We start from the raw sequence: 15,830 nt of genomic DNA on the forward strand, positions 1-15,830 counted from the left end.
TATTTTTAAACTCTGCTTTGAGCGATTTAAGCATAAACATTTTTTGATCCTATTATATTATTAATGCCAACCAAAAGTTTTTTCTTCAATGGGGCCAAAATATTATGGCCAATATCTTGAATTTTTAGTATTAAATTTGAGAAAGTAATGGAATGCATTTAACTACACTGAGATCTTCAGCTGAGCTAAATTAATGTTCTGCACAGCTGAAGTCGGTAGGAGAAGATGGCTCAGAGCCACATTTCTGCTCCCCCACTCCTGAATTGGCTAGAAACCAAAAAAGCCCCCATGACTATAATAGAACTGCCTTATTACTAGCCTAAATAGCATGGGCTACTTAGTCCTAGTAGGAGCACTGTACAGTGCACATCAAAATGTGGTGAAGTGGAATACTCCCAGCTGTAACTCAGAGCTGCCTCTATAGCCCTTGGGGATTTGACTACACCCACAGTGAAAGATTCTTCACTGACCTCATGGGTGAGCTTTCTGACTGCCTTGTCAGCAGTGCAAAACATCTAGAGCATGGGCCACTGGTCTGGTCTCTATAGGTCACCTATACTACCTGCACACACCAGCTACCACAACTTTTCCTGTTCAAAGTTATATGACAGGCATGTGGCACACTACTCAGTGAGGTTGAAAGACATGTCATAAGCTGCTGCTTCAGCTAGCTCTCTGACACCACGCCAGATCTGTCATGACTTCTGTTAGCCTAAGAAGTACACCACATAGCAGCGCTATTTCGCTAGTGGGTAAACATTACCCACTCATTAATGGTCATTCATATATGGTGTTCTAAGCAATTTAATAACACCAAATGATAATCTTCTACAGCACCTTTCAGAAATAAATCATGGAGTTCAACAATATAAATGGGAAAGCTCAGAGGGATTCAATTATATCTCCAAGATCATCCAGTGTCATAGCCAGGAACAAAATTTACGTTTATTGAATAAATTCAGTCCACTGTTCTCTGTTAGGCACACTCTTGCTCTGCTTCTGTTCATTTGTGCTTTGATAAGTTATTAAGGAGAAAACCCTCTTCTTCCTCATGAATCACAAACAGATTTCATGATTTCAACAGATTTTATAATCTCTTCTCCCCTCAGTAGTAGTATGGCTTGATTCCATACAGATGGGACATTGTAATCTCCCCACTTCTGATAACAGAGCAGTTACTGTCACAGACCTGGATCTCATGATACTGTGCCAGTTATATTGATCTGTATGGGGAAGCATGTCTATTATGCCTGTTACCCCAAATCTTCAAAAGATTTTTTTTCCTAACCAAAATCCAAGCTTTGTAAATAGGACATTCAGGGAGGACTCTATATTGCTGCCATTAATAAATCACCTAATGTCTCTATTCTTAGCGGTTAAACAGGCATCTTTTCTCTCTGCAGACACTGTGAAGTCTTCAGCATAAGAATTGCCGTTATTGCATTGTACAAAACCAGCCCAGTTTCAGGTTCTAGAATTGTTTCAGTCAGCGACTAATGACTAACCCGTTACAGGTAGATGTATATGTCTGTTGATGTGCACATAAACCCTGGCACTTTGTGCTGTTCCCTTCACCTGGCATAGGTTCACAAGCTACATTAAGGCACACTGCTTCTGAAATCTCACTTCGTTCAATTTGTTTCCCATCATTGATATCAGGCCTACTATTAATATGGCTTCCATTTAATACATTTAAAATAAAAAGACCCAGAAACCAAAATCTACAGCAGGTCAGCACCATGAATTTTGCAGACTCTTCATGCGTATGTTCTACAAAGCACAATTTCTCTTTCACTTTGTTTTCTGTCTGAGTGCCTTTAATTATTTGCAGAGAGCTCAATTCTGGATCTCTTATTTATGCAAACAGTCCTATTTTATTTAGACAAGTCTTCTTTCATGACTAAAGATACAGAGGTTCATTTTTATATCTTGAGGAGAGATTCTACAGCTTTTTTTCCAATGGAACTTCTCTTGAAGTTCATGGGATGGCCAAGGAGAATAAAGATTTTCTGAACCATTCCAGCAAGCTTCCTATTAGTGGGGCAAGGATGGCGTTCAGTGAGCCTCTAAATAGAAAAGACTTATGATTTTATTCCCCTTGACTTTTATTTTTATACAAAGCACTGTGTACTCTCAGGCTGCTATAAACACATACAAAACCCCACTGATTCCACTTAAACTCAGGCAGACAGACTGACATCAGACTGTTATCAGTACAATAAAATTACAAAACTATTCTGAGCCTGATCCAAGATCCAACAGCACCTGTGACAACACTTCCATTCACTTAACTATGTTTTGTATCAAGATACTAGGCTATAGGGATATAATGTAAATGTCTGTACAATCTGGCACCATGCGAGCACATTTCTGTAAGTTTCCTGGTAACATGATGTGTCCTCCTTGACTGGAAAGTTATGCTAGTGAGCTATTGCTTTTCTACTCTCCTGTATTCTTGTTTGAGGAAACAGTGAGTATTGTCTTATTGTAGCTTGGCTTTTCCCTTGTCTGTATTTGTCATCATCATTTCTTTAAGCTCTTCAGGCTAATGAGCTAGCACTATGGTCATCAGAGGGTAGTTAAGGGAATAAAAAGTTTCTCATACAGTGTCTATGTTCTTTGTCTTAATGTATTTTTTTAAATTGCCCTACTACTGAAACAGTACACTTGCCATATTTGGCCATAGGTTTGAGTAATGCTCTTAGTTGTGGTAGATTTAAAAAAAAAAAAATACTATGAAGAGGTAACAAATAATTGGCTCAAATCAATCTGAGTAATAACCAGAAGATTTTTGGAATTATCTGGGAGTGGGGCATTTTGGCCATTTGTTAAATGTTTTAACTCTTCATTGCTCATTATAGCTGACATTTTTTGTATCATGCCTATCACCATGGCACCAAAATACTTCAGAAATTTAGTGAGAATCAAATCATGCATATTACTGATACCCCACTGATTTCAAATGAAGCAAATTTATACTAATTCCTAATTTTCTCTGACACTGTGATAAGTCCAAAAGTGAAACGCTTTGTCCTGTATTCTTTCTGTCACAGAACATTTGCTAACTTCAGGAGAAAGCTAGAGAAATACAGGTTTGAAGATCAAACTGGTATCATACGACTTCGCTAAATATAGATGCTTGATGAGTGATAGAGCTTCAAAGGTCTTGGCATATTTTGCTTGGTGCGCTTCTAAATCTGCAGGTATGCAGACTACTTCTCTCAGTACATAACAGATCTTAATATCACAAATATGAAAATTAATAAAATAGAAAATATCTTGACAGGCGTTATGAATGTACCCCTTCTGAATTTCTTAACGTACAAGTGCAGCAGGATATGCCTAATCTGCAATATTTTCACTGTCATTTCACAAATCTGCCACTGATGGGTACTCTGAGGACAGGAAGCACAGTGTTTTAATATTCTCCTAACCTGTGTGCAGCATTGGAATGAAATTGTCGTTGTTAAGAAAGCCTTCTCCGTAAAATGACATTGCAGTGTGTGCAGCACTGCACAAGCAGAAAGACAAAGGCGGTTAAACAACAAAAATATACTATTAGTGAATTGAAATAGAACAGGAATATTTAAAGAGCTCCTCTCACCCATTTCCCCTGTCTAAAGACCATTTCTATTGAAAAACGGCTTTGAAAGGAACTGACTGTGCTTGTACATTTCACCTTGCAATACTGCCCAGGATCCTGGGACCTTTAACGCACTACGTGCTGTCAGTACTATGACAGTTTACAGATGTGCAGCCAGGCTTCTTGCTATTTATAGATGCCTCTTCTGCAAACAGTACTCTATGGGGTTGTAATGCAGTAGCAGGCATGTTATTTGATTTAGTGCTTACATCACATTTAAGAAAATTTGCTCTTCACCTGTCATGGCAAAGGAGGCATATTTATGAAGGTCAGGCAGAGAGAGCACTATTAGGAAGAGAAATGTGGAACACATGAGGGAGCAGGACACCTACTGGGAGGATTATCTGAAAGGAGGAGACATTTGGCAGGCACATTGAAAGAATAGAGGAGGGAATAGTCATGTGCTCACTCACACTGAAGTGATGCTTTTGTTCTATATTACCTCTGCAGGGCAACTGGGGAGGGGGGTCAGTGCTGCCCGTGCATGTTGAAGTTGGTTGGGGTGCAACGGCCTTGGGGGTCTGTACGTGGCTGTGCTGCATATCGCTTAACCATGTGTTAAGTGTTCAGTCAGAGTGCTAGGCACAGTCTATTAATAGAAACAGGGAGTTTCGCACACGCTCGCGCTTTCTCCCGTCTCCTTCTCACATGCTCCCAGACAAGCTGGGACTGCACCCTGCATCCTTCTGCTTTTCCAGATCTGAGACTTCGCATACTGCTGTATCCCTTGAGAAGTCTCAGTGAGGTCAAGACAACCCTAGACAAGTAAACAAGGGCTGCTCAACCCCAATGTTGCTGAGATGGGAAAGGCTGAGGAAACCGAAGGTAATTGGGGGCGGGGGGGAGGGGGCAGATTTGTAGAAAACCTGAGAGCTCGCAGGGTACCCTCTCGGCCCAAAGGCAACGTAAAGCTATTCTCGGCACTGCTCAGGCCAGCCGGGCGCAAGGAGGAATGCTCCTCCTGCGCCTCGGGCAGCTCCGCTTGGTAATACGCAGAAGGCTGCAGAGAGACGGATACTGCTGAAGTCCCCCAAACAATCCTAGCAAAGGTTCCACGGCGTTCTGCCAGGCGAAAAGCACTCAGAGCTGGCCATGGTGCTGTCGCGAGGGTCCGTCTTCGTCCCTTTCAGCCTTCTCAAACACACAAATAACCGCCCCTCTTCCTTGCCGCCGCACACACCTCCGCTTCTCTCCTCCCAGGCTCCCGTACCCCGCGCGGAGCCCCACCGCCGCCCGGCCCACCCAACTTCTCCGGGAAGCAGCCGTAAGGCGGCGGCTTCCGGGAAGCAGCCGGAGCGACAGGAGGGTTCAGCGGGGTTCAGCGGGGTGCAAAGTTCTCTGCCTACGGGGAACGGGGGGGCATGCAGGAAATCACACCAGCAACGGGGGCAGGAGCCAGCCGAAGGAGCCAGGAAAGTTTATCTGCACTTACTGCTGCTTCTGCCAAGGGGTCTATGCTCGGGGCTGGGGGAGCTCGGGCGCCGGGCTCTGCCGCGCATCCTTACCTCGGTGCTGTCGGCAGCGTTCTCCGCCATTTTCCTCCTCAGGAGCAGACAGCGGGAGGAGTGTTTCATTCCCATAAGAGCTAGCCAAGGGGTTGGGGCTTCGGGGTGTTTTGTTTTGTGTTTTCAAAGATCTCCAAACACTGGTGTGCGCCGAAGAATAGGGAGAAAAAAAATTACGGAGAACAGCAATAAATCAGTCAGCTTTGTCCTTTCTGCGTCGTCCACGGGAATGTTTGTCTCCTCTTAGCATCGGGAGCTCCTCGGGCACTTTCAAGTCCTCCTCTTTCTCCCCTCTCTTCCACCTCCAGAGAGCTCTTGGGAGAGAGGCGGCACACACTCTTCAGGTTAAACTGAAAGGCTGTTGGGCTGCGAGTCCTCCCCTTCAGAGAAAGCAGTCGGGCTAAACAGGAGAGAAGCACCAGCTAATCTGAACTTGGGCGTGCAGTGACCAGCTGGGCATCTTTGTGTCCTGTGGCTACTCTTCCAGAGGCAGAGGGAGCCAGAGACAAAGCAACAGGACAAGGAAATCATAGCCCTTTATTTTCCTTCTTTGGGCTTCTTTCTTTCTCTCTAGGTCCCAGGAAACTTCCTTTAAAGATGGTCACAGAATTTGCCACCCTCTTTCTATGAATGTCTTCTGAAATGGCAATCCCTCCTCCTTCTCCCTCCTCCTCCTCCTCCTCCTCCTCTCCCCCCCTTCCCCCCTCCTCCCCCCCTCCATCCCCCCTTCCCTCTCCCCCTTCCCTCTCCCTACCCCTTCTGCTCTTGGGCAGAGCTTGGTGCCCTTCTCTGGGAATTGCATTCACGTGTCTTTCGTAGAAAAAAACCCATTATATCAAGCTCCCCCCACCCGTCGCCTACACCCTCTCACACACAAGCACGCATTCACACGTGTGCACACACACGTTGTCTCCCCCTCACACAGGCATGCACATTTTTTTTTCTTTCCCATCCCTCCTCTTCTTTTGAATCAGCAACATTTTTCTTTGCAAGGACTCTCGGCAAGGCTCTTAGAGGGCAACCGAAGAAGCCTGCTCCAGCTTCTTTCCTCCGAGTTAAGTGGCAAACCTGCTTTCTTAATATACCTTCTCGTGTGTGTGCTCCCAGCTTCTGTTTTACTTGAAGTTTTTCAGCAGGATCCACACTCCGTCAGAGAGCCGTGAACTGTAGAAATATCGTCCCGGTCCGGATGCAGCTCCTGCTGAAAAGGGGTGGGGGGCGGGAGGGGGGGAAGTGGAGGGAGAGGTTTTGCTGGGGAGGGAAAGGGCTAACGGTGTTTTGAACATTTTTTTTAGCCTTTTCCTAATGACATCTTCCTCTGTGGGCGTGCATTGCCACCTTCCCTACGCGTTTATCTTGCTTTCACTCCTCCGGGAACTTTCTAGTTCTGAGTTGTCAGCTGGGAGGATTAGCTTTACCTCACTCGTGTTGCTGTGGGTAAGGGCGGGAGAGGGGGCGTATTACATAATTAATCCTTCCAACTTCACTTTCCGCAGCTCCATCTCCAGCCCACTGTTCTCACGTTTCTGTTTTGTTTTTATACGGAGGAGGTGAGAAAATAATGCTGGTGTGTGGATGTGTGTTGCTCAAAGGATTTCAAGGACCAGAACAGGATTGCTGCTCTCTGAACAGTTTGAAATAATTTCCTCTGGGGGTGCCAATGGAGACCTGAAGAAGAAGTTTGAAAGATTACTTTCGATGCATATTTTAAGCACATAGCCAGCTCAGATGCTACATCAGTAACAGATCATGATAGATCTGGGGTCTTGAATTTTTGTCCCCTGCAGCCTATTTTAATGTCTTTTAATTAGAGTTTAGCTTTAGCTGACCTCTGGAATACTGACATACCATGAAGTACTGCCAAAACAACAGGAGGTCCCTGGGCACACAAGAGGCTGAAATATTCCTGGGGGTGGGCGAATGGATATAGAGAATGTGAATTAAAGAGCAGAGAGTAAAATTATTCTCCTACCCCACAGGGATGAGGAGGTGGGGCCAAGAAAATTAAATAAGGAAATTTCTCCCTTTTACTTGAATGACCGTCACAAATTCTTGTTCAGACACAGATCAGTAGGTATGCAATGAATTTCAGGGATTTGTAATAAATCACATAGAAGTAAGCAACCCAGGGAAGCAGAAGGTGTGTGGTATGCTGAAATGTCGTGACAATGAGTGTGCCATGTAGGGCACAATGATACTGTATGCAAAGGTTTCAGAATGTGAGAGTATGTTACAGACACATATGCTATACAGCTTGAGACTGGACCTCTGAGATACATTGCAGAGCCATTTGATCATTCAGTTTTTCACAAGCCTCCGGTTTCCTGCTAATCCTTTCAGTTCACATTTATTGTAACACCTCAAGTTCTTTCATTAGCTCTGCACCACCGCTAATTTTTTCAGTAATCATCCACACCTCCTTAGTTTATAAAGTAGAACTTTATTTCACACCTTCTAGGCATGAGGCTCAAATGATGACAGAAGTGGAAGCAGGCCATTCCCCCTCTTCTTTGGGACATTCAAAGAGCTCTTGAAGGTCTTAAAACCCCTCAAACATGAAAACCCTTATAGCCATTGCTGATAGAAGCTATTTTAGAGTATTCCAAAGCTACCCTCACAATCTTGGGCTATGGACTTCTAGGTGGAGGGATAAGGAAAAAAATAATTTGCAAATAAAAATTTAATGTCTCTGCAATCTTTGTCACATTGTTTTTCTCTGCTATGTCGTGAACAGCTGGTGGTTACTGAGTGCATGAAGTTTTAGTCAGCATGTATTTGGGCTAACCTACATAGTTTTAGTGTTTCTACTCTATTTTCAGGTGATACACACGGCTAAACTTAGCCTAATTAAATCTTTCAAAATAAACCAGTGTTCTATATAGAGAAAAATAATTAGATTTTTCAAAACTACTCCAGGATATATTTTCCAGTTTTCTCTGACAGCTGGGTCTGTATTTGTGGTACAGCTCAATCACTCTTTAGTCAGCTAAATGAGGCATCAGATTTTCAAAAGCACTCAGCAACTGGCAAAACTGGGAGGCAGAGATTTAATATATCCTTCCTTATTCTGCTTCAGATACTGCATGACTTGCCCTGGCACCTATTCTTATCCTCCTCCACCTCTTTGTCAACACAGATGATACCTGACTGCTCATCCTTGAATGTGGTGCTGATGCTTTACAGATACCAGGAAAACCTTCCAGTCTCATAGTTTTCAGCATAAGCATGAATGTATTGGTCCTGAACTTCTTTGGAAGTCTGCCAGATGGTTGGTGTCCTCACTCCTCCTTTTATGTTCTATATGTGCTTGAGGAAACTGCTTTGAAAACACACACCATTTGCTCTAATCTGTTTTATTCCAAAGGGAAAACTATTTGTCCTTCAGGACTTTTTTTAATCAGTCATGGGTAGAAATTGTTCCTTGCAAGCATCAATTAGCAATATCAATTAAGAGGCCGAAAGCAGCGTGTTTACACATACAGATGTCTGTGTGCACATAGATACTTGGCCAGTCCTTCAGTTTGAATACGGGCCTCAGTGCAAGTTCCTGTTGATACTGAAATTCACAGGAACACTGAACTTGAGGAATATGAGCTTTCATACAGTTTAGGGGACAAATTCTGCCCTCACACATGTGAACACAAATCCTGCTGACATCTGTGGTTACCTAAGGGTGATAGTTGGCCATTGGAACTGAGCTTGGGAACATATTTCTGATCCTCTGTTTTGTTAGAACTCAAGAAAAAGAGTACTGTAATGAAGAAAATGTCATGGTAGTAAAAGTGCATTTGTAACAAAGCCAGGAGATGTCAAAAGCATCCTCTGAATTTAAATATATTATATATAAGTACATATGAAGGTCACAAAGTATTACAAATGGAGTGGGGTGGTGCTGAAGAGAAAACGGAAAGGGAAGCATTTATTACTTCAGATTTTCAATAATAGCAGCTGTGGTTGAGGCTGCTCTGCTACTTGCTGAGTGTGGCAATAATACCGTGCTGGCCCTCAGAAGATTCAGACTTATTGCCAGCTTTGTCATTAGCTTGGATGAAATCCAAATGTCTGCATTTGAGGTGGGATAATCATGTGCATCAGTACAGACTTGAGAAATTGCGTAGCTGTCCTGATGGAAAACATCTGGGGGTTACAGGGTGGGGGTGGCGCTAGGCTGAATATGACTCAGCATGGTTTCTCATTGCATAAAAGGCAAATGGTATAATTATCTACATTAAATGGAAATTGGCCAGTAGAGCGAGGGAAGTAGGATTCTCTCTCTACTTGGCACTGGTGAGACTGCATTTTTGATTCTGTGTCCAGTGCTGGGTCCCCTGGTTCAAGAGGGAGGTGGATACATTGGAGATGGTTCAGTAAAAGACTACTACGATGGTCTCTTAGGGCACTAACCCCCGAGGAGAGTTGGGCTTGTTGGGTTTGGTGAAGCAGGTGTCAAGGGACACCCAGTAGTGCCTTATGACTAGCTTTAAGGATTGTAACTAAGATGAGCCAAACTCCTCTTGGTACAGTTGGATGATATGAAAAAGGGCAACAGCTGCAAGTTGTGGCTTGGGAAGTTCAGATTCAATATGAGCAAAAGAAGTGTCCCTCCACATAAAAAAGCCTAACCTTTCTTTGTGCTTTATACATCAAGGAAAGCCTTTCTTTTTCAATTGTGCATCTGTGCCTGAGGATAACATCAGTGAAATATGGGATCTGCTAAAGATAAAGCTAAGGATATATATGAACAGGAGAACATCTTTTTCCTCTGATAAAAACTTTCTCCCCAAAATAATTTTTTGGGGAAGAAGACAGAATGAAGTTGCTGCTGTGATGATTCCAATTGAAGTAGGTAAGAATTCAAACATTGACAATTTGGCATCATTTCAAGTAGGAGGCAATAGCAGTGCTCCAGTTGAATGATGGACAGGAAATATAAGGACCAATAAGGAGAAGAAGAGAAAATATGAATAAGGAAGGAGGTCAGGTGGAGGACTGGCAGAAGAGCACTGGCAGAGAAGGTGAAAAAATGTGTAGCAAAGTTCTGCATAGGGAAGCACAGGGTAGCCATGATAGGCAAAGAAAAGCAGTGATGAAAAGGCTGAAGACAGAAGGTAAAATAGAATAGCACTTTGTATCACAGATAACATTCATATGGCCTGGACCAATGTTAAACTGTTACATTTATTACACTGGAATGTTCTGTCATATAGAATCATAGAATCATTAAGGTTGGAAAGAACCTCTAAGATCATCGAGTCCAACCATTAACCTAACTGCCTGGTCCACCTCTAAATCACATCCCTAAGCACCACATCCACACATTTTTTGAATACTTTCAGGGACTGTGATTGCACCACTTTCCTGGGCAGCCTGGTCCAATGCCAAAATATAAATATAAATATAAATATAAATATAAATATAAATATAAATATAAATATAAATATAAATATAAATGTAAATGTAAATATAAATGTAAATATAAATGTAAATATAAATATAAACCAGAGTCCTTCCATTGGGTTTTCCAAACCCTCCTGCCACTCCCATTTCTGCAGCTTTGGCCACCTCTTCCCCAATCACTTATTCACAGGTCATAAGGAAGATTACACCAGGAAATTTCACCTTTCTTAATACCTTGCGTCTTGATGAAAGGAAGAAGACAGGGCATAATCAGCCTGGAAAAGACTCCTTTTGTTTGACGTCAGACTTCAGCAGAAAGACTGGGCATCAGGTGCCTTTCTTCCTTCTTGTTTGTTTAGAAAAGTGGGGAAGGGCTTTATAGAGAGACCAGGAGCAACCATTGGGCTACAAATCCACTTCCTAGTTGGATGAGAAAATACTGTAGCAAAAATCTATTCCTACTCCAAAATCCCCACCAAATTTTGTTTGTTATCTGATCAAAGGAAGACATGGGGAAGGATCCTTTTGTAGTATCACCTTGCATTGTTCTTTCAAGTTAATAGCACTATACGAATTGATAACAGCTGTGATTTTTGCCCTTTATGTGAAAAACTGCCATAACTGATAAGCCAAAGCTAACTAGGTCTCATCATTTTTTTTTTCTTTTTTTTTTCTTTTCTTCTGCAATCTTGAGAAATTTACTGGTTTTGAGTGATGTTAGTTCTTCACCTGTTATTGAAGGTAATATTACTGGTAGAAAGTCACAGTGATTTCCTTTGCCTCAAAACATACATTATGTTTGGCAATCTCTCCAATCTCTTCATGCGTGTTCTATCCCCACTATGTCTCTCAAAAATGCCAGTAGTTCAAATATTTCTCTTATTTCCTTCAATTCACCCATGTTCATTCTGAAGATTCTGAAGTGATTTCTAATTGACACTGTGGATTTAAATATCTTATTTTATTTATGTTATTCCTTCCTGGTCCTTTAGCTTTCCTTATTAACTTTTTTTTCCCATGTATCATCATCTTCTTATCCTTCTTCATGAACAGTAACACATTCCAGCCTTCTCCTGGGAATCACTGCAGTTTTCAACCACTGATGCTAGGTTTGAGTGAGGAAGGGTCTATCTGAAGCTAAACTGATCTGAGAAACCCAGTGCCACAAGCCAAGAATATATGTCCAGGGCTCAGATAATTCAGTGTTAAATTATAAAAACCTTGTCATAAACTGAACCCTTAACTATGCTTACACACCAGAGAACTACCTTGTCCCTTGCAGATTCATGAACAGAATTTTTATATTTTTCTAAGGTTGTAGGCTTCATTTTACTTAACAACAGAAACTCTATTTTGCATTCAAAAAACTGAAAACTTAATCTAAATTTAACTAAAATGTTCCTTCCATTTTTTTTTTCATTATGAGTGCTAAACTCTTAAAAAGTTGTAACTGGGTAAGCTGGAAGAAAGTCCTATCCTGACAACTTCTGTAAAGGCCACAAAGTGGATCTCCAGTCCTCTATGGATTAGAGGAGCTAACCAGGTTATTGAGAATTGAGATTACTCTAATGACAGAGATAAATGGGTATAATATCATGGTATGTTAGACGCTGAGCTGCATAAGTGATAATACAACCTTGTTCAATTCCCACCTGACTTTTTGAACCATTACAAATCATATGCACTCAGGACAGACAACCAAATTCCTCTGAAGTTTGATAACAAAGTCATCTTCAAGTTATGAGGAGCCTAAGAAATATTATGCAAAATATTTTTCCATATAACGTAAGAAAAGCATGGATATAATGGAGCAAGTCCACTGAAGGGCCACAAAAACTATTAAGTAACTGGAGAGCTCTCTCATATGAAGACAGGCTGAGAGCGCTTGATGGGACAGGGGGTAAAGAAGATGGAGCCAGAGTCTTCCCAGTGAAACCCAGCAAAAGGACAAGAGGAAATGGGCACAAATTGAAATACAGAACATAAAAACATAAGAAAAACCCCTTTTTTACTGTGAGGGTGCCCAAAGATGTTTTAGAGTCTTCTTCATTAGGCATATTCAAAACCTGACTATAAATGGCCCCAAGCAACTTGCTTTAGTTGACAATCCTTTGAGTGGGGTGTTGGACTAGATGATTTCCAGAGGTCTTTACCAACCTCAATGATTCTGTGATTCTGTGTGATTCTGGAAGATCTATGAAAATCACTTAGATGGCTCTGTCAGGTCTGGCAAATAGCCGTCTGCTTGCTTTCTCTTCCATATTACTCCTGAAGCCTTGAAAAGAGAAGACTATATATGTTCACTCTTATACCAAGGTGATTTGATAAGTGCAGCCAATGCTTTCATGGAAAAAATATGCTGAGAGAAGTGAAAGACTTGCTTGCATTCTATTCTTGAGTGCTCAGAGGAGAGAAGGCATGTAATTTTGTTTGAAGAGCTAAACCTCATTATAATGCCATCCCCCATAAGCTATCAGTGGGTAGAGAATATTGCATCTAGGCACACAGCTTATCAGAAAGAAAGTGAAGTATACTCTCAGAATCATGAACCCATCTTTACTGAAATGAAATGCAAATCACCAGCTTCCATCCTACATTTCTGCTCTTGTGTGATAGCTTTTAAGAAACTTTCCTTTCTGAGAAAAAACTCTACCTTCTGCCTTATATTGTTTGCTGGAATCTGAGATGGAATTTCTATATTTAAATAAAAGATCCATTTCTGTTTCATCTGCCCTGCTTTTCTCTCCTGCTGGATTATAGCACGCGTAGCAAGTCTGAGGTGAAGACCAGATAAGTACAAATGTCCCTATTCATTCAAACACGATGTTTTGCTGCTTTGTAAGTATCAAATCTTAGTTGCTTCTTTTCTTCTTAGGCTACAGTCTGTGCTTAAACTTTTAAATTCCTGTGTCACATAGGATTAAAGGAATTTAACTAGACCACAGATGAAGTTGCAACAATTGAGATTACTCCTCTCTTGTCTTTCTTTGCCCAATGGCAGGCACTCTCTTGTCTTGGTTTCTGTCACTTTCTGGTTTTCACCCATTCTCAAATTTCCTTTCTTTTTCTTTTCTTTTTTTTCCTCTCACCTTTTTTGAGAGATAGACTATTGATTTCTTGCTAGACTGGAAAATGCTAGACGTATTTATTTGCCTTCTTCAGTGATATGCATAAAGCTTTGGGAGCACTCTTGTAAAGCATTTTAACTGGAAGACCTATGAAAATCACTTAGATGCCTGTCCTGGTTTCAGCTGGGATAGAGTTAATTTTCTTCTTAGTAGCTGGTATAGTGCTGTGCTTGGATTTAGGATGACAATAATGTTGATAGCACACTGATGTATTGGTTGTTGCTGAGTAGTGTTTATACTAGTCAAGGACTTTTCAGCTTCCCATCCTCTGGTGCACAAGAAGCTGGGAGGGAGCATAGCCAGGACAGCTGACCCAGACTGGCCAAAGGGCTATTCCATACCATATGACATCATGCTCATTATATAAGCTGGGGGAAGAAGAAGGAAGGGGGTGACATCTGGCATGATGGCATTTATCTTCCCAAGTAACCATTACATGTGATGGAGCCCTGCTTTCCTGGAGATGGCTGAACACCTGCCTGCCAATGGGACGTAGTGAATGAATTCCTTGCTTTGCTTTGCTTGTGTGAGCAGCTTTTGCTTTACCTATTAAACTGTCTTTATCTCAACCCATGAGTTTTCTCACTTTTACTCTTCCGATTCTCTCCCCCATCCCACTGGGGCAGGGGATGAGCGAGTGGCTGTGTGGTGCTTAGTTGCTGGCTGGGGTTAAACCATGACAATGACTCTGTCAGGTCTGGCAAACAGCCGTCTGTCTTCTTGCTTTCTCTTCCATAACTGTCTTATACAGTAAGTCATGCTGCTATGTGCCTCACTTTTTCCTGTTATGAACAATTTTCTTCACACACGTGCACATGTGTTCAGCTGTCACTGTCGACAAGCCACCAACTGTAACTATGATAGTGGGTTGGCCTTTTTTTTTTCTTCCCAGTTTGGTATTTTCCTTCCTCTTCCATTAAGAAAAATTGCCAAAATGCCAAAAAAATAAGAAAGTCTGATCAGCACTTGCATGTATTTCATGAGCTGAGAGCAATGTAACTTATTTTCCAGAACCAGCCTAGAACTTAGCAGAAGTGAGGTCATACTTCTTTACAATGTTGCCTGATGATGGTCCCCAATAAATTAAATACAATCAGGCTTTGGCCAGGTTATAGTGTACAGTCAGCACTCTGAAGTGCCTAAGGTGATGATTTTTCTGGCTGCAAACAAAGCTCAGCCTTCTGCGTTATTGATCTGATTGTGGACTTTGGCAATTGATGTAGTTGTGGATTTTGGCAGAATCTAGAGAGTCTGCTAGTTCATCTGTGGTCCCTGCCAGAGAGAAGATCGACTTATTTATACTAGACTCTGCATAAGACAGGTATAATTGTCTGATCTAGGTGTTAATGGTGCCCATCTTCTCTCTTTCTTCAAACTAATAGAAGTTGGTAGAAGCAAAAGAGCCAAAATTGAGAAGTACATGAACTTTATGTGTGGTATACTTGTATTTTCTTTCAGGGAAAAAACATTTCATGAGCAGTGCATAACGGTTTTGATTGCAGTGTTCAGAAACCTGCTTGATATAATAAAAAACCTCTGGAAATCCAGATGTATTGGGTAGCATTTGTTGAAGTTGGAGAAGTCAGTTAGTACAGCAGAGTTGTTCACAGTTTGGATGACAGTGAAAGCTTGCTTCTGAGAAGGGAAAGGGAAGGGGAGCAAGAACATAGCTAGTACTACTAAAGGCAAGGCAAAACTTCCTTAAGGAAAGAGCTTTTGATACTAGCTATTTTTGTTATAGACATGGCCTAGAGGGGCCCATCAAGCTCAGAACCCCATTGTTCTCAGTATTGCCCTTCAGATCCTGCTTTGGTAGTTTGGCACTAAGTAGATGAGAGCAAAGCATTATTTCCCTGATTCTTGCTTTACACTTGTGCCACAGAGCTCAAGTGAATTACATGCAGCATACAACAAATTCCAGGAGGGCTAGGCCAGAGCCAGTTTTCAGGTCTATTTCAGTAGCTGACAGGATCTTCCTGTCCATAAACCTAAGAACTGGCACGCTGGAAAAAACTTGAAACAAAATTCAAGCTGCTAGATCAAAACAGTACATAATTAAAAATGGAGGATGTAGAAAAAAAGTGATGCAGAATTAGAACTGTTCTTGCGACTAAGTTAATTTGTGTGATCCATTCCTTTTCGTTAGGAACACTGCCT

At 41.8% G+C, this 15,830-nt stretch overlaps 1 protein-coding gene across 4 annotated transcripts in view; it reads right to left on the reverse strand.

The window, feature by feature from the left end:
* The window catches only part of PRMT8 (protein arginine methyltransferase 8), a 71,614-nt gene extending 65,230 nt beyond the window's left edge, over positions 1–6,384 (reverse strand). For 2 of the 4 annotated variants that reach the window (XM_087767023.1, XM_009474073.2), the window contains exon 1: positions 5,149–5,797. In XM_087767023.1, the coding sequence (XP_087623149.1) occupies positions 5,149–5,223 (75 nt within the window). In that variant the 5' untranslated portion in view covers positions 5,224–5,797. Of the gene's footprint in view, positions 1–5,148; positions 5,798–5,902; positions 5,956–6,233 lie in introns of those variants that run through there. The other 2 variants (XM_087767021.1, XM_087767022.1) reach the window with 2 other exon arrangements.
* Between the last annotated feature and the right edge of the window lie 9,446 nt (positions 6,385–15,830).

This window comes from Nipponia nippon, unplaced genomic scaffold, assembly GCF_047370975.1.
Source record: "Nipponia nippon isolate SJK-2023a ecotype South Korea unplaced genomic scaffold, ASM4737097v1 scaffold_3, whole genome shotgun sequence".
Lineage (NCBI taxonomy): Eukaryota > Metazoa > Chordata > Aves > Pelecaniformes > Threskiornithidae > Nipponia > Nipponia nippon.